Source organism: Gorilla gorilla, chromosome 13 (assembly GCF_029281585.2).
Source record: "Gorilla gorilla gorilla isolate KB3781 chromosome 13, NHGRI_mGorGor1-v2.1_pri, whole genome shotgun sequence".
Lineage (NCBI taxonomy): Eukaryota > Metazoa > Chordata > Mammalia > Primates > Hominidae > Gorilla > Gorilla gorilla.
In genome coordinates, this window is record NC_073237.2 from 108,945,309 (window position 1) to 108,964,808 (window position 19,500).

Consider the following 19,500-nt stretch of genomic DNA (forward strand, 5'->3'; position numbering starts at 1 on the left):
ATTATCTCAAGTACGGTAAGAACTATTACTTTAATTTTTAAAAATAGTATAGAAACAGGGTTCTTGCTGTGTTGCCCAGGCTGGTCTTGATGGCCTCAAGTGATCCTTCCACCTCAGCCTCCCAAAGTACCAGGATTACAAGTGTGAACCACCAAACCTGGCAGAAACTATTTATTTATTTATTTATTTATTTTTGAGACGGAGTTTCACTCATGTCGCCCAGGCTGGAGTGCAATGGCATGATCTCGGCTCACCACAACCTCCACCTCCCAGGTTCAAGCAATTCTCCTGCCTCAGCCTCCCGAGTAGCTGGGATTACAGGCATGCGTAATCATGCCAGCATAATTACGCATTAGCCACCTTGCCTGGCTAATTTTGTATTTTTAGTAGAGATGGGGTTTCTCCATGTTGGTCAGGCTGGTCTCGAACTCCCGACCTCAGGTGATCCGCCCACTTTGGCCTCCCAAAGTGCTGGGATTACATGCGTGAGCCACTGTGCCCGGCCTCTTTTTTTTTTTTTAAACCAAGCCATGTTTAATATCTCTTTAAAACTAACCTTTTTAAAAAACAAATAAAAAATCTGTTTCAAACTTTTTTTTTTTTAAGAGACAGGATCTTGTTCTGTTGCCTGGTTTTTGTTTGAAAAAACATTTCCACTTTTGGAACTATAACACTATCTCCATTCATAATCACGTATGTTCTCATTTTCTCATTCATTCATAGAAACATTTTGACTCCCACACATTTCTTTTTTTTCCTCCCGCACATTTCTTTGTCACTAAAAACATTCTCAAGTAACTAGCATTACATCAGATTGCATTTAAAATCTAAGAGCTGATACTCATTTTCCTTTAACAGCTCTATCACACTTAAAGACTAACTGAAATTCTTCTTATTGTAAAAAAAAATCTAAAGCTAAAAGTGAAAATTATTTTGATTATGCAGTTATGGACAATCTACTACACTTTCATAACAATAATTTTTAAAAGATTACTTAAATCCTGTCGAGTGGTTATCCTACAAGCTATATACTCTTCACAACTATATAGTACATTAAAGTACCATAGTTGAGACACCTATGTTTAGTACTAGAGCAACGTCACTGTGGCACTATTAACATGTTTAACATGTTTTCAGTTATTTATTGATTCAACAAATATTTATTGTGTTGGGGACTAAGCCCTCTTTCAGATCTAGCAGTCTTTCATGCTATCACATACAGGCACAAAGTTAGGTTCTAAGGATGCAATGATAAGGCAAAACTTGACATGATTCTAGCTCTCATGGTTTTCAAACTGTCCAGTGAAAATAGAGATCAATCAAATAATCACATGAATGAATGTGTAATTAAAATCTAACATGAGTAGTCTGAAATAAAGAAACCATTTGATGAGCATTTATAACAATCATTATTGTAGGAATGAATGCTAAATAAACTTGACCTAGCGTGAAAGTGGGGGGAGCAGTGTCAGAGAAGGCTTTCAAAGGAAGTGATGCTTGAACTGAAATCTAAGGCATAAAAGTAGGGGTGAGGAACAAAATAAACTTTCCCCCTTTAAAAAGATCACTCTAACTGCAATGTTGAGAATAGACAAGAGAAAATAGTCAGGAAACTATCACAGTAGAAAGAGCTAGAGATAATAAAAGTTTTTAGTGGATGGAAATGCAGAGATACAAACGGATCCAATAGCTATTTAGGAAGTTAAATCAGGAGGAGAGTGATGGATTCAATATGAAGGAATGAGGAAGAAGGTGTCATGGAGGGTTCCTAGATTTTTTTGATTCTTGCAGTTAAATATGCATTAGTTTTCTATGGCTGCTGTAACAAATTACCCAAAATTCGTGGCTTAAAACGTCACAAATCTATTTTCTTATGGATCTATAGGTCAGAGGTCTCACTGGGCTAAAATCAAGATGTTGACAGGGCTGCATTTATTTTCTTTATTTTTTTTGAGACAGGGTCTCACTCTGTTGTGCAGGCTAGAGTGCGGTGGTATGATCAGGGCTCACAGCAGCCTCAACCTCCCATACTCAAGTGATCCTCCCACCTCAGCCCCATGCCCAGCTAATTTTTTTTATTAACTTTTTTTTTTTTCAAAGACAGGGTCTGTAAATGGATTCTAGGAAAGAATCCATTTTCTTGCTCTGTCCTAAATCTAGTTAATGACGAATGTTTCCTATATCTTGCAAGATTAAAAAATTACTCAATCATTAGCCACCTTTCAGAGTTTACCAAAAATACATAACAAAGAAAAGGAATCAAGCCCTAATGTCTGCTCAGGTGATCTGTGTTCATATTCTCTTTCACCTAGACCTAAGGACTTACTTCTTTAAAACTACTGCCACTTTTTCTATCCATTGAGGTTTGTAAGATGATGATGTATCTTCTGCTTGAATCAACCTTTCTTCCCCACTTATTTTTCTTTTCTTCTCACATATAAACTCACAGGCCCTTTTCATTTAAAGGATTTTCTGCTTAATAACCAATGTAGACGATTAGATTAATCCCAGTAAAGATCAAGAAGAGGTCTTTTGCCCCTTGTCTCGAGCGCCCAGTGGTTTCCTATCAGATCTATCATCAGAATGTTGTAATTCCCCCTACTGAAGGGCGGTATGGGAAAACAGAATGAATAAGGAACGTGGGACATGGAATCAACTTGGGTTCTCATCTCAGCACTACCACTTACGATTGAATATTAGGAAAATTACCTCACCATGCCTCAGGACCAAAGGGGATAACAGTAACACTTTAAAGGGTGGTTACAGGAAATACAGAAAAATATAAGTAAAAGACCTAGAACACTGCCTGCCACATGGTAGTTGCTTAATAAATACATGCTATTATTGTTATTATTATCTAGCATTCTTTCTCCCTAGTCATCAGGTTAACATCACTAGATTCCTGTCATCCCACATTGACAATTCTCTGTCAGTGAACAGTTTTTCATTAGATAGGCCACAACTAATTGGCATGCAGCTTTCTAATTACATTCACATTTCAGAACTCCCAGGCCAGTCTGAGTGCATGTGTGGATCCTATACTCTCCCCTAACTACACAGTCTCAGATTACTTTACATAATATTCTTCCCAGTTACAATTACAATCTGGAGCCTACAGGTCAAGCCTAGCATCAGAAATCTAATTTATTCTCTTTGCCATAGCAATTAAAATGCAACAAAAAGAAATTTAGCCTTCAGAAACCTACTCCAAATTGTGTCTTTGCATACAAACTCTCATCTTTAAAAAAGTACAAATACAAGAATTTTCAGATGCTATTTATGCATGACTGGGACAAACTCTTAATTGAGAGGTGGCATACTTTAGTATAAACCTGAAGAATAAACTTGCTTTCCTTCTGGACCATATATGGTTTAGGTGAAGACTTGTACTTGGGTCTGAGGTCAAACAAGACACTTCCCAGGAGCCTTGCCATTCCACTCCTATGCAGCATGCTGAAATCACAGCTGAGAGCACCTGGACTGGCCCAAAATCAATAGTTCCTACTACCTGATCTGCAGATCTTATGGTTACTACTATAAGCATTTTCAGATATCTGTAAAGTTGAAAAAAATAAAACAAAAGAATTCATGTTCCTTACTCAGTATTTCACCAGGTCTCTCTAAAATCAGGCTGAACCAATCCAATGCCATCACATCATCATGGGACCTTGACATTTACCAATAATGAAAGACTCTGTGCTGCTTTTGGTACCTTGTCCAAACCCCAGGTTGACAATCTGCCTCTGCATACTAAAATTCTCATGATTGAAAGCCTACCAAATGTTCTACACTACATTGGACAGTATGAAGAACATGGGACTGCAGTGACTGTCAAGGGCGTATGAAATTTAGCAGTCCTGATTACTATGATGGCATGAAAGACTGCTAGATCTGAAAGAGGGCTCAGTCCCCAACACAACGGAATTGTTCTCTACACCAGACATAATAAGTAAAATCTATTTATTTACATTAATAAATTACAACACATAAAGATTTTTTTTTAATCATGGTTCTTTCAGTTATCATTTTAAGATAATTAAGGCCCTTGGTATTAATCTCCATATTAAGTAATTCTTATACATACAAACAGTACAGAAATGATTTACTACAGAAAGTAAAATACAGCCGGGCATGCTGGCTCACACTTGTAATTCCAATGCTTTGGGAAGCCAAGGTGAGAGAACTGCTTGAGAACAGGAGTTCAGGAGTTCAAGACCAGCCTGGGCAACAAAGCGAGACCCTGTTTCTACAGGAAAAAGAAAAAAAGAAAAAAAATTAGCCAGGCGTGGTAGCATGTGCCTATAGTCTCAGCTACTTGGGATGCTGAGCTCAGGAGTTGGAGGCTGCACGGAGCTACAATCACACCACTGCTCTCCAGCCTGGGCAACAGAGCGAGACCCTGCCTCTTAAAAAAAAATTAAATTAAAGAGAGAGAGAAAAATACAATAGATCTGAATAAATAAGAATTTTAAAATTTCACTGGAGTCTGGGAGTCTCTAGAACATGATGTGGACTCCCTCTGCTGGTTCCTAGTAGCAGCAGTTCCATGACATCAACAAAAATCCCTGACAAAGGAGCAACAGAAGCCAAAGGGCTAATCTAAATTCATTTCTATTTAGATTAGGGGATGTTTCATAGTGGATCTGACTATGGGTCAGTCAAAGGCAATACTAAAAATGATTGCGTTTTTACTACAACTACGAAAAAAGTAGCCAGCATATTGTAAATCTCTATTTGTGCGAATAGTGGGATAATTTAAAATTTATTTTCATTTGCAGTGCATTGTGTGGTTTTTAGCAGCATATTATCTTTTCAAAATAGTCTTCTCTTAGTTTTCATCTGAGCTCAAATTAAGTTATTTTTAATACGGGCCCTTATAATTTAATGGAAAAATAAAGAGGTCAACAACCACAAGGGAATGTGGACCTATGATTAGTCCACAGAGCACACAAATCGCACATGGCTATGTGAGAGGAAAACAGAATGGTATTAGCTGGTTACAGCTGGGAAAGCTGTCACCACAACTTGCTTTTTACAATACTATAATTCTACGAAACTCGTGTAACCTTTAGTTTGTCCTAAATATAACTAATAAACTAAAACAGAATCAGCAAGCTTTCAATTTCCAGTACTGGCAGAGTAGTCTGGTTGGTCTAATCCTGCCACAAATATAATACTAAAATATTAAAAATTCACTATCTAAAGGCACTGGAGTCTGACCAGTATCAGGCAGAAACTGCAACTGGTGAGATTTGGGAACTTGTGGCCTTTTGCCTGAAGCATTCCCCAATCCACTAACAGCTTGGTTAGCCTCACCTTACTAGCTTGAGGTGTCAGAGGAGAACTCAAGTTTAGGGCTGACAGAGTAGCAAAAAAATTAGGGTCAAGGCTTGAGGGAGAGGCAGAAGGAATAAAGCCCAATTCATGCGTATAAAATCCACTCAAAGTTTCACTCACTGCTGAACTACACATATCCAGGGGAGATCCCAGGCAGCCCATCAATAAAGCAGCAGGTGGAAGCTGAAAAACACTGCAAGATTTCTGCCCAACACAGGAGAGACAAGAGTTTGGAGTTGAGTATGAGTTGAGTCAAGCTGTCTGCTAGAACAAAAATCACATTTCAGAAGAATATAACAGAATCCAGAGTTTCCACAATGTCCAGTACCCAATAACAAATCACGACTTATAAGAAGAAAAAGGAAAACGTGATGCATATGCACCAAAATGCTGTCAACAAAAACCAACTCCAAGATAATCCCAATGATATAATTAGCAGTCAAGGATTTAAAATCAGCCATTATAAATATGTTCAAAGACTTAAGGGAAAAAGACATAATAAATAAAAGGGGTATTTTAGCAAAGAAGTATAACTATGGAAAAGGACCAAGTGGAAATTCTAGAGCTAAAAAGTAAATTGAAACAAAATGTTCACTGGATTGAATGAACAGCAGATTGGAGATGGCAGAAGTTATTAAAGTTAGAGCATTAGAAATTATCCAATCTGAAAAACACAGAAAAAATATTGAGGAAAAATAAGCAGAGCCTTGGAGTATTTGAATAATGGATGGAAACATCCCAAATTTAGTGAAAGACATCAACCTACAGATCCAAAAAGCTCAACAAACCCCAAACAAGAAAACCACCTCTAGGCATACCATAGTCAGACCACTGAAATACAAAGAGAAAATCCTAAAAGCAGCCAGAGAAAAATAACACATTACATACAGGATAAGAACAACACCATTAAGAACACGAAAAGGCAAGCAAGACTGGGAGGAAATACGTGCAAAACATATCCGACAAAGGACTTGTATCCAGACCGAAAAATGAAAACAAAACAACTTGTTAATAAAAGAAATAACCCAATTTTTAAAAAATGAGTAAAAGATTTGAACAAATACTTCATAAAGGAAGATTTACAATGGCCAATAAGTACAATGAAAGTGCTCAGCATTTGTCATCAAGGAAATACATTTTAATACTACAATGAGATACTACTTCATACATTCTAGAATGGCTAAAATTAACGACTGACAACAGTAAATGTGAATCAACCAGAATATTCACATATTGCTGGAGAGAATATAAAACAGTCCAAAGAGAGCTTGCTTCGGCAGCGCATATACTAAAATAATAAAATGGTACAAGTGGCCCAGCATGGTGGCTCATGCCTGTAATCCCAACATTTTGGGAGGCCGAGGTGGGAGGATTTCTTGAGGCCAGGAGTTCAAGACCAGCCCAGCCAACAAAGCAAGACCCTCTCTCTACAAAAAATAAAAACATTAGCCAGGCATGGTGATGCATGCATGCAGTCCCAGCACTTTGGAAGGTAGAGGCGGGAGGATCGCTTGAGCCCAGGAGTCTGAGGCTGCAGTGAGCTATCATCCACCTCAGAGCCCAGCCTGAGCAACAGAACAAGACCCTGTCTCTTAAAAAAAAGGTATCTGAGGCCAGGCGCAGTGGCTCATGCCTGTAATCCCAGCACTTTGGGAGGCCGAGGCAGGCGGATCACCTGAGGTCAGGAGTTCGAGACCAGCCTGGCTAACATGGTGACACCCCGTTTCTACAAAAAAATTAGCCAGGCGCAGTGGCACGCGCCTGTAATCCCAGCTACTCAGGAGGCTGAGGCAGGAGAATCGCTTGAACCCAGGAGGTGGAGGTTGCAGTGAGCTGAGATCGCGCTATTGCACTCCAGCTTGGGCAACAAGAGCAAAACTCCATCTCAAAAAAAAAAAAAAGTACCTGCAAAAGAGACTTATAAATGCTCATAGCAGCTTTATTCACAACAGCCAAAACTGAGACAACCCCAAAGCTCACAAACAGAAGAATGAATAAACAAAATGTGATATAGTCATACCATGGAATACTACTCCACAATAACAAGGAATGAACTACTGATCCATGCACAATATGGATGAATCTCACAGACAGTATGGTCAATGAAAGAAGCTGGACCAAATGAGTATACACTTTAAGAGTCCATAAGTTTAAGACAAAACTAAGATTAAAAAAATCAGAACAGAGATGAGTAATTTAAAAATATGAAGATGGGTCAAACATACATAGAGTCAAACAGGAATTCAGACTTGATACAGAACGGAAATAGAGGTGTCCTTCAAGTAGTTAAGCGGTTAACTACTTGCCAAGTGAGATTCAATACTTTATAGAGAGTAAATTTTACTTTTATACACATTTTAAAATAAAAACTCCTTGATAGCAGCAAATGTGTCTGACTTGATTTGTTTTGGAGCTATCTTAACACAGGTGAAATGTGTATGAAAGTTTTTACAGCAATGAAGATAAAGGCACAGATAATGTGTGATGACAATAAAACTTCTTTAAAAGTGGTTCTGATTTCAAGTACAAGAGCAAGCAAACATAGATGTCAGAAGAGGCCATAAGGTGAATAATGTGAATACAATTTCAATGTAAACAATCTTAACATAGATTAAAATATAAGATTAATAATATAAAGGATGTTGTGTATCTGATCCAATGTCAGATCTACCATCATATGTTGCTTAACAACAGGGATACATTCTGAGAAATTCATTGTTAGGTGATTTTGTGTTATGCAAACATCAGAGTGTACTTACACAAACACAGATGGTATAGCCTACTACACAACCTAGGCTGTACGGTACAGTCTGTTGCTCCAAGGCTACAAACGTGTACAGCATGTTACTGTACTGAATAGTGTAGGCAACTGTAATACAATGCTAAATATTTGTGTATCTAAACATAGAAAAGGTACAGTAAAAATATGGTTTAGGGAACACTTATTCTATTTTATGAAATGAAGTGTTGCCTGATTCTAGAATCACAAAGCCAATTGAGATCTTAAAATACACACATACATACACACATACACACACACACACACACACACACACACACACACGGTTTAAAAGACAAAAAATGGTATACCTGTATAGGGCATTTACCATGCATGGAGCTTTCAGGACTGAAGCTGCTCTGGGTGAGTCAGTGAGTGAGTTGTGAGTGAATGTGAAAGTCTAGGACATTACTATATAGTACTGTATACTTATAAACACTGTACACTTAGGCTGCACTAAATTTATTCAATTTTTCTTTCTTCAATAATACATTAACCTTAGCTTACTGTAACTTTATTTTAGAAACTTTTAAATTTTTTTAACTTTTTGACTTTTGTAATAACGCTTAGCTTAAAACACAAAACACTGGGCCAGGCACAGTGGCTCATGCCTGTAATCCCAGCACTTTGGGAGGCCAAGGCGGGCGGATCACCTGAGGTCAGGAGTTTGAGACTAGCCTGACCAACATGGAGAAACCCCGTCTCTACTAAAAATACAAAATTAGCCGAGCGTGATGGCGTGTGCCTGTAATCCCAGCTACTCGGGAGGTTGAGGCAGGAGGATTGCTCGAACCCGGGAGGCAGAGGTTGCAGTGAGCCAAGATCATGCCATTGCACTCCAGCCTGGACAACAAGAGCGAAATTCCATCTCAAAAAAAAAAAAAAAAGTATTTTCTTTATATCTTTATTCTAAAAGTTTTATATTTTTAAAATTTTTAATTTTTTTTACTTTTTAAACTTCTTTGTTAAAAATGAAGACACAAACAAACACATTAGCCTAGGCTTACACAGGGTCAGGATTATCAAGATGTCACTTAGGCGACTGACATTTTTCAGCTCCATTATAATCTTATGGGACCACCATCCTATAAGCAGTCTGTCATTGACCTAAACATCATTATTCAGCACAAGTGTATTTCAAATTTAGAGTTTTACTTTGCTGTTCTTCTTTTTTTCTTTTTCTTTTTTTGAGATGGAGTCTCACTCTGTCGCCCAGGCTGCAGTGCAGTGGTGCAATCTCGGCTCACTGCAACCTCCGCCTCCTGGGTTCAAGAAATTCTCCTGCCTCAGCCTCCCTAGTAGCTGGGATTACAGGCGCCCGCCACCATGCCCAGCTAATTTTTGTATTTTAGTAGAGATGGGGTTCCTGACCTCAAGCAGTCCACCCGCCTTGGCCTCCCAAAGTACTGGGATTACAGGCGTGAGCCACCGCTCCCGGCCTGCTATTCATTTTTTAAATTCTGGCTACAGTAACTGCCCTATGCTAAATTTTCTCTTATTCAAATACATTTACTATATTGGGGAAATGTTCATAGTAAAGAAATTCCTGCTGTCATTACCTTGTCCTGAAGAGTTTGCTGCCATTTTCCTATTTTGTTTCAAGTATGTCCAGTGGCAATTGGTCAGCACTTCACAATCACCTGTAAAATATGTGTACACACATATACAATGCACCATATTTTAATCACAAACTAAAAGGAACAGCTAGCCTCCTTACAATGAAATGTTTGCTGTTTCTTAATCTCTTCAGAAAGATACATTTGTGCCGGGCGTGATGGCTCACGCCTGTAATCCCAGCACTTTGGGAGGCCGAGGCGGGCGGATCACGAGGTCAGCAGATCGAGACCATCCTGGCTAACATGGTGAAACCCAGTCTCTACTAAAAATAAAATTAAAAAAAAAAAATCAGCCGGGTGTGGTGGCAAGCGCCTGCAGTCCCAGCTACTCGGGAGGGCGAGACAGGAGAATCGCTTGAACCCGGGTGGCGGAGGTTCCAGTGAGCCGAGATCGCGCCACTGCACTCCAGCTTGGGCCACAGAGCGAGACAGCGAGACTCGGTCTCAAAAAAAAAAAAAAAAAAAAGAAAGAAAGAAAGATACATTTGAAATGTACACGGACTGAAACAAATGTAAACTCTGCTAGTGCCTCAAGCATTTAATTAAATACGGCATTGTTTATTCTTGCAGATGTTCATACCATTTAGCATTACTGTCTTTAATAAACATCATTAGGTTGTATTTACCACATATATCAACCAATTGATAGAGTCAATATAATCATGGTGCTAGAAAGAAAAATCATTCATCTATGGTGTCTCTGCATTCGTCTAAAACACATACCCAAAAACTACTGTGTACACTGAAAGCTAAAAAAGGTAAAGGAGTACTGTATCTGCTCTGCACCATACACTGTGTAAGATGCTCGAAATTAGTTCCTTTATTTATTTATCACCATTTTATAGATGAGGAAACCGTACCCAGGGTCATAGAGCTAGTAAGAATTATTTGGGCTGCTGGTTTCCAAACTTCGTGCTTTCGTACTAAATCCTGGGGATATCCAAGATGAGCAAGACCCTAATCCTGCTTTCAAGGAACATATAATCAGAAGGGAAAATAAAGTCTTATTCAAGCAACCATACTATTAATTAAAAAAAAAAAAAAAAAGCTTAACAAACCCGCTCTTTAAAAGGTGGGCACAGTGCCGGAGGCAAAGAATTGATTTCATTGGCAGCAAAGAGTGATGCCTTAGTCTAGGGAGCCCGGGAAAGACACAAGGGATAGAAAACAGACACCGGTTTTTAGTAAATGAATCGTTAGGTGTCTCCAGCGGCTGAAACACAGAGCGAGCAATGCGGGGTTAGGACTGGAGGACAACAGGGCCATCTTGTGACAGGGTAGACTGGCGTGCCAGAAAGGTCCCTGCCTACGGATGTGCAGAGCCGGCTGGGCCCGGGCTGTGAACCAGACGAAGGAAGCAAGTAGGAGCCAGAAATATTGGGTGGCAAGGTCGGAAGGGAGGTCGCTGCCTGTAGCAACAAAGACGGCGGCGACAGGTTAGCACCGGAGCCACACTTTCCTATTGCCCGGTGCCTCCAGACTGTCGTACTTACCTGGGACCCGAGGACACCGGGACCGCCTCTCCTTACAATCGCTGCTCTTAAAGGGGGCGCAACCACTTAGGCAAGAGGAGCTCAACTCGCTGCACTACAACCTTCCCGCCCCCGCTGCGCTTCCGCCTCCTGACTGACGTGCGCCCCAGGGAGCGGAAACCCCGCCTCCCGCCGGGACCCAACGGCCACCGCCAGTCGTGATTCGCACTTTAGCGGCCACCTCAGTGCAGACGTCACCTTTTTTTCCAAAGAGTGACAGTCGAAGAGGCTCACGGGAGATGCAAACGGTACTTTTTGGGGCTGGGCCAGGGTGGGGCGTGGCCCGGGGCGGGGGAGGGGCGGGGCTGCCAGGCAGGGGCGGGACGGAGAACACCTGGGTCCCTAGCACCAAGACTGGCTTTTTCTTCATTGCCACCGCCTGGCCGGTCTTGCGACGGTGCGAGTCCACCTCGGCTGGGCCTCGGAGGAGGGGCGACTCTAGAGGCTAAACTCGCTTTCGAGCTTTAACGACCATCTCGGATTGCGCATCCGCACACACACACACACACACACACACACACACACACACAAATTCATGAATATTTTTTGCCTACAGTTTACATAATTATACACAATGAAAGCACTGAATATGGAGGATTTTTATTACAGTGCAATAATCTGCATTTAAGAAGTGGATGTGCCACATCGCAGAACACCAAGTTGCCACTAGTGGGATCACCTGCTGCCCACCTGATTCCAGCACAATAGATAGCTACACATTTGAATTAAAAGGTAATAGTATATTGACATGTGTTCAAATTGCACTTTTTTTAATTTAAAAAAATGTTTTTTTTATGGAGACAGTGTCTCGCTTTGTTGCCCAGGCTGGTCTTGAACTCCTGGCCTCAAGGGAATCTGCCCACCTCAGCCTCCCAAAATGCTGGGATTACAGGCGTGAGCCACCTGCCCTGCTTAAAATTGCAGTGTCTTAATCTCTTCCGAAAGATACATTTGAAAAACGCACAGACTTAAATCACAAATGTAAGCTCCCCAAGCGCCTCAAGCATTTAATTAAATAGAATGGATAATGAATTTGAACATATGTTTTTAATAATCGATGTTTGCTCAAGAGTAAAATGTTTATGATGCACAATTTTCTTGTGCATGGATCAATGACTGAAATAATGGTTTCAATATCAAGTATTTATTTACTGAAAACCAAGCATGTATTTACTCTGTACCAAGCAGCTATTGAGTGCCTTCTACAATGCGAGGTGCATCAGCTCTGGTCCTGCTGTTCCCTGATTTATATTTGAGACTCATGTTTCTTGCTCTATGTCAAGTAGCGAGCTAAGATTCAAATTGAAAGGTCTGCCAGATGCTAAGGCCTGAGTTCTTAAATCTCACACATTGCCTCTGCTCTGGAGGAATGAATTCCTCTGAGACCAGTTCTTGCTGACTTGACTTTAATCCAGATATAAAGCCTAACACATGAGCATTTTGATGGTAGGCCAGGAGTCCTTTCAGTTAAGAGGACTTGGTGAGTTCTAGTATGACTAAAAAGATGACTGAGATCTATATGGCTGATAGAACCTTAGAATTTTTTTTTGTTTTGTGGCCTAGCTAATATAGGAACTAGGGCACAGAAAGTTCCAGTCTAAGTTTCAAATGGACATTCTGAACAAAGCTTATTTAAGGAGGTGGGAGTAAAAAGAGTTCTAACCCTAAACAACATTTTATAATTTCTTAGCAAATTCAGCCTCTGAGAGTTGAAAGAACATTATCAGGAGAAAGATAAATTTAACTTGCTGCCAATTCTTTTGCCTTTTACTTGGTAGGTCATAGCCCTTGAAACCCTTCCGTCTTCTCCTAGAGTTTTTGGAACTTCTGCCTCATTGTGTTAACCTCTAACACAATGGTTAATAGTGAGTCAGTTTACTTGAATGCAAATTCGAGCTTTGCCACTTAATGATGGTGAGCCCTGGTTTAACCTTTTGGTGCCTCTGTTTTGTCATCCATAAAATGGGAATAAAAATAAGTGATTGGGTATACGTAAATCACTTAGAATAGCACCTGGCACATAATAAGAACTCAATAAATGTTGACTATTAGAATATAAACAATGAACAATCTGTTTTACTGGGTGTCTTGGCAAGTGGTCAGTAGGTTAGCTGAGCCTGGGTGTGGTGGCTCATGCCTGTAATCACAGCACTTTGGGAGGCCAAGGCAGGAGGATTGCTTGAGACCAGCCTGGGCAATATAGTGAGACCTCATCTCTAGAAAAAAATCTAAAAAATTTGCCAGGTACGGTGGTGCGTGCCTGTGGTCCCAGCTACTTAGGAGGCTGAGGTAGGAGGATCGCTTGAGCCCTGGAGGTCAAGGCTACAGTGAGCTATGATTGCGCCACTGCACTCCAGCCAGGGCAACAGAGCAATAGACCCTGTCTCCAAAAAAAAAAAAAAAAGAAAGAAAAAGAAAAAAAACGTCAGCTGAGAAATATACTGGGGGAAAGTCCAAGACAGAAGGAGTGCATGTTATAGCCCCTTGGCTCTATTAACTAATAGCCGTCTGTGAATTACTTTATCCTGAAACCATTGTGGTTACAGACCTTCAGTATCAAGGTAGAGTTGACAATAGTCCCTAATTTCCAACTGAAACCACTCTAACCTACTTTTCTGGTATTTTGTGATAAAGTATTTGGGGATCTGCATGAGGCTAGACAACCTTTAAAATCAAGTGTGTAGCAGTTTGAGACAATTACTGTATTAGTTATCTATTGCTGTGTAACAAATTACCCTGAATCTTGGCAGTTTAGAACTTGGGTTTAGAACCTGGCCCTGCACTTACTGGGTGAACACTTAGACAAGTTATTTGTCTGTTCCTCAACCTCCTTATCTGTGGAAAGGGGTATTAAAAGCACCTACCTTATGCCATTGTTTTAAAGATTAAATAAAATCAAACCAGATGCCTCATACCGACAAGCTATTATTTTCTATTAAACATTAACTCATTAGAGTATTAAAACAATATGAAACATCATGAAGATTTTGTACAACCAAATGTGGTGGCCTCCAAGATGGCCCTCCTGTTGTCATCCCTTCCCACATTGAATAAACTTGACCCAAGTAACCAATGGGATATTGTGGAAGTGTCAGTGTGTGACACTGATTGCAGTTTCTACCTTGGCCTCTTTTGGGTCACTTTCTCTAAGGAAGCCACGTATATGTCATGAGGTCACTAAAGCAGTCCATGTGGAGAGCCCAATAAAGAGGAACTGAGGCAAGCCTTCCACCAACAAACCAGCACCAAGTTGCCAGTCAAGTAGTGTTCCACCTTGGAAGTGGATCTTCCAGCCCCAGGCAGGCCTTCAGATGACTGCAGCTCTGGCTGACATCTTGATTGCAGCCTCGAAAGCAATCCTGAGCCAGAACCACCGAGCTAAGCTGTTCACAAATTTCTAATCCACAGAAACTATGTAGGATAGTAAATATGGCTTGTTTGTAGTTGTTTTTGTTGGTTTTTGAGACAGAGTCTCACTCTGTCACCCAGGCTGGAGTGCAATAGTGTGGTCTTGGCTCACTGCAACCTCTGCCTCCAGGTTCAAGCGATTCTCCCGCCTCAGCCTCCCAAGTAGCTGGGACTACAGGCACATGCCACCACACCCAGCTAATTTTTGCATTTTTAGTAGAGACGGGGTTTCACTATGTTGGCTAGGCTGATCTCGAACTCCTGACCTCGTGACCCGCCCACCTTGGCCCGGCAAAGTGCTGGGATTACAGGTGTGAAGCACCGCGCCCGGCCAGACTAGCCTTTTTAAAAATAAATGTTCAAGAATGTTCTAAAATAGGCCGGGCACGGTGACTCACACCTGTAATCCCAGCACTTTGGGAGGCTGAGGCAAGCAAATCACCTGAGGTCGGGAGTTCGAGACCAGCCTGACCAACATGGAGAAACCCCATCTCTACTAAAAAGTGCAAAATTAGCCAGGCGTGGTGACACATACCCGTAATCCCAGCTACTCGGGAGTCTGAGGCAGGAGAATTGCTTGAACCCAGGAGTCGGAGGTTTCGGTGAGCCAAGATTGCACCATTGTACTCCAGCCTGGGCAACAAGAGGGAAACTCTTGTCTCAAAAAAAAAAAAAAAAGTTCTAAAATAAAATGTAAAAAACACCACAATGCCTTTCACCCCTCTCTGTACCACTACCTTCTATGCAGAAGATTTCTGACCATTATTAGCCTTGGAGGATTATCTAATTAAGGGAGATGGTAGGATTCATTTAGAATGAATTCTCCACATGGACAATGATATTATCTAGAATGATAAGAAGAAAGACTGAGCCAGGGACCAAAGTCCTCCATGAATATGTCAGTAGATGACAGCAATAAGAAGAGGATAAAGATGGTATAACCAGATGCACCTGCTTCTAAAGATTTGGAGTTTTTACATGATGGAGGAAGACGAATAGTTTGGAATTGAGAGTGTGGATTCTGGAAATACTGAAGCACCCTTCCCCTAGCCCCATGCCATATGTATGTGGTTGGACACAAGAGGATTTTCCACCTTACATGAACACAAGGGAAGCTATCCTTGAAGGAGAAGTGGGTTTTAGTTAAATCAGGAGGTAGACAGATGGTCTAATGGTACAGTGAAGGGGAACTTACTTATCATGGGAGGAAGACTTCTAGCAACTTTGGGGGAATGTTGTTTTGAGGCTGAGGGGGGTGGATCACTTGAGGCCAGGAGTTCGAGACCAGCCTGGATAACATGGCGAAACCTCATCTCTACTAAAAATACAAAAATTATCCGGGTGTGGTGGTGTACGCCTGTGGTCCCAGCTACTTGGGAGGCTGAGGCACGAGAATTGATGGAACTCAGGAGGCAAAGGTTGCAGTGAGCTGATATTGCACCACTGGACTCCAGCCTGAGCAACAGAGTGAGACTCTGTCTCAAAGTAAATAAATAAATAAATAAATAAAATAAAATAAAAAGTAAGGGTTATTGCTGGGTACAGTGGCTAACACCTGTAATCCCTGGGAGGCTGAGGTGAAAAGATCCCTTGAAGCCACAAGTTCAGGACCAGCCTAGGCAACAAGGCAAGATCCTGTCTCTACAAAATGTTAAAAATATGTTTAAAGATTAAAAAAAGAGAAAAGAAAAGTATTTTATTTTGCCACTGTTTTTTTTTTTCATTAAATAGATTGGGACTGGGCACAGTGGTTCACACCTATAATCCCAATGCTTTAGGAGACCAAGGTGGGAGGATCACTTGAGACCAGGAGTTCAATACTTAGCCTACTCAACACAGCGAGAACATGTCTCTACAAAAACTAAAAAAATAGCTGGGTATGGTGGCGGGGGCCTGTCATCCCATCTGTGCTAGAGAGGCTGAGGTGGGAGGATAGCATGGGCCCAGGAATTCAAGGCTGCAATGAGCTTTGATTGTGCCAATGCACTCCAGCCCAGGCGACAGAGCAAAACCGCAACTCATAAATAAATGAATATTAATAATAAATAAATAAGTAAATAGATCAAACCCTAGTGTTTTCAATGAACTATGAAAAGGACTCAGTAAACTGCACTAAGCTGCTTGTGGAAAATGGCTGCAGGAGTGAAGTGTAATCCTTTATGTCATCTAATTCTAATTTGGTCACTTCTAAGGGACCAGGTTGCCAGTATGTTTTAGTATCCTCAAAGTACCTAGAAGAGTGCTAAGCAGGTATACCTGATGATTGATCTTCAATGTAAACCTAATTAAAGCTGAAATGTGCCCTTTCATTCATTTATTCAATAAACAATGCTATGTCAGGCACTGAAAATACAAACAAAATGATCTGTCCTTGTCTAGGAGATGCTTTGGATTGTGCAGGCCAGAATCCCACTTTTGCTTTTTTACTGCTTTAAAAGCTGATCTAGGCCGGGCACAGTGGCTCACACCTGTAATCCCAGCACTTTGGGAGGCTGAGGCAGGTGGATCACCTGAGGTCAGGAGTTCAAGACCAGCCTGGCCAACATGGTGAAACCCTGTCTCTACTAAAAATACAAAAATTAGCTGGGCGTGGTGGTGCATACCTGTTGTCCCAGCTACTCGGAAGGCTGAGGTGGGAGAATCGCTTGAACACAGGAGGTGGAGGTTGCATTCAGCCAAGATCACGCCACTACACTCCAGCCTGGTGACACAACGAGACTCCATATCAAAAATAAAAAGCTGATCTAATCTTTTAGTCAAGTAATGCGTTGTGGGTTCCCACTGTGTCTTAATCTGTTTTGCGCTGCTATAACAGTATAGCCAAGACTGCCTAATTTTATAAAGAACAGAAATTTATTTCTCATGGTCTGGAGGCTGGAAGTACAAGATCAAGACGCCAGCATCTGGCAAGAGCTTTCTTTCTTGCTGCATCCTCGTGGCAGAAGGACAAGAAGGAATGAAACTGTGTACTCATATAGCAGAAGAGCAGAAGAGAGCAAGGGCTTGCTCCCACAAGCCTTTTTTTTTTGTTTTTTTTTTTGACAGAGTCTTGCTCTGTCACCAGGCTGGAGTGCAGTGGCGCGATCTCAGCTCACTGCAATCTCTGCCTCCTGGGTTCAAGCAATTCTCCTGCCTCGGCCTCCCGAGTAGCTGGGATTATAGGCTGGCGCCACCACACCCAGCTAATTTTTTTGTATTTTTAGTACAGATTGTGTTTCACTGTGTTGGCCAAGATGGCCTCGATCTCCTGACCTTGTGATCCGCCTGCCTCAGCCTCTCAAAAGTGCTGGGATTACAGGAGTGAGCCACCGCGCCCGGCCCACAAGCCATTTTTATAATGGCATTCATCCATTCACTACCACATCCGGCTAAATTCTGTATTTTTAGTAGAGAAGGGGTTTCACCATGTTGGCCAGGCTGGTCTCAAACTCCTGACCTCACATGATCTGCCCACCTCGGCCTCCCAAAGTGCTGGGATTACAGGCATGAGCCACCACGCCTAGCCGGGATTCAGTTTTAACATGAATTTTTGGAGGGAATGAAAACATTCATACCATAGCATTCTTCCCCTGATCCCCCATAATTCATGTCCTTCTCACATACAAAATACATTTATTCCATTCCAGTAGCCCCAAGTCATAACTCATTCCAGCGCTAACCCAAAAGTTTAAAGTCCAGAGTCTCGGCTGGGTGTGGTGGCTCATGCCTGTAATCCCATCACTTTGAGCGGCCATGGCAGGTGGATCATCTGAGGTGGGGAGTTCGAGACCCGCCCGACTAACATGGAGAAACCCTGTGTCTACTAAAAATACAAAATTAGCCGGGCATGGTGGTGCATGGCTGTAATCCCAGTTACTAGGGAGGCTGAGGCAGGAAAATCGCTTGAACCCGGGAGGTGGAGGTTGCGGTGAGCCGAGATCATGCCATTGCACTCCGGCCTGGGCAACAAGAGCAAAATTCCATCTCAAAAAAAAAAAAAAAAAAAAATCCAGAGTCTCACCTAAATCACATATGGGTGAGACTCAAAGTATAATTCATCTTGAGGTAAATTTCCCTCCAGCTGTGATCCTGTGAAATCAAACAAGTTATTTACTTCCAAAATATGATGATGGAACAGATAATAGGATAGACATTCCCTTCCCAAAAGGGAGAAATAGGAAAGAAGAAAAGATCAACAGGCCCCAAGTAAGTCCAAAACCCAACAGGGCAAACAACATTAAATCTTAAGGCTTGAGAATAATCTTTGTTGACACCATGTCCCACCACCTGGACACACCTGGAGTGGGGTTTGGGTGCCCAAGGCCCTGGGCAGGCCTGCCCCCATGGCTTTCCTGGGCACAGCCCATGCTTCAGCCCTTATGCATTGAAATAGCATGCCTGTGGCTCTCACAGGCTGACACTGCATACTAGTAGCTCTACAGTTCTGGGGTCTCGGGGTGGCCTCACTCCCACTAGGCATTGCCCTAGTGGGTACTCTCTGCCACATGGCTTCCAGCATGGCTCTGCTGCTGGGGCAGGTGTCTGCCTGGGTCTCTAGGCTCTCTAAGGCAGCCTTTGAAATCAGGATGAAGGAAGCCCTGCCACCACAGTTCTTGCACTCTGCACTCCTGTGCAATTAGCACCACATGGACACCAGCAAGGCTCACTGCTTGAGTGGCCTGGAGCAGTGGCCTGAGCCACACCTGGGCCCACTTGAGCTACAGCTGGGGCAGCAAAAAGTACTGCATCTGAAACTCTGCACAGTGAGCCTTCAGCCCGTATGGGTTCCCCAGGCCTTCTCCCCAAACTCTTCGGCCCTCAATGTCCTAGCACTCTGGGCTTGTGGTGG

General features: G+C 41.9%; 1 protein-coding gene across 4 annotated transcripts in view; it reads right to left on the minus strand.

Moving 5' to 3' along the window:
• The window catches only part of INIP (INTS3 and NABP interacting protein), a 34,191-nt gene extending 22,828 nt beyond the window's left edge, over positions 1 to 11,363 (minus strand). The window contains exons 1-2 of one of the 4 annotated variants that reach the window (XM_019033659.4): positions 11,226 to 11,363; positions 9,676 to 9,756 (exon numbers count right to left, since the gene is read on the minus strand). In XM_019033659.4, coding sequence (XP_018889204.1) covers positions 9,676 to 9,700 — 25 coding nt within the window. In that variant the 5' untranslated portion in view covers positions 9,701 to 9,756; positions 11,226 to 11,363. Of the gene's footprint in view, positions 1 to 9,675; positions 9,757 to 11,225 lie in introns of those variants that run through there. The other 3 variants (XM_019033660.4, XM_019033658.4, XM_055350441.2) reach the window with 3 other exon arrangements.
• Positions 11,364 to 19,500: the final 8,137 nt, after the last annotated feature.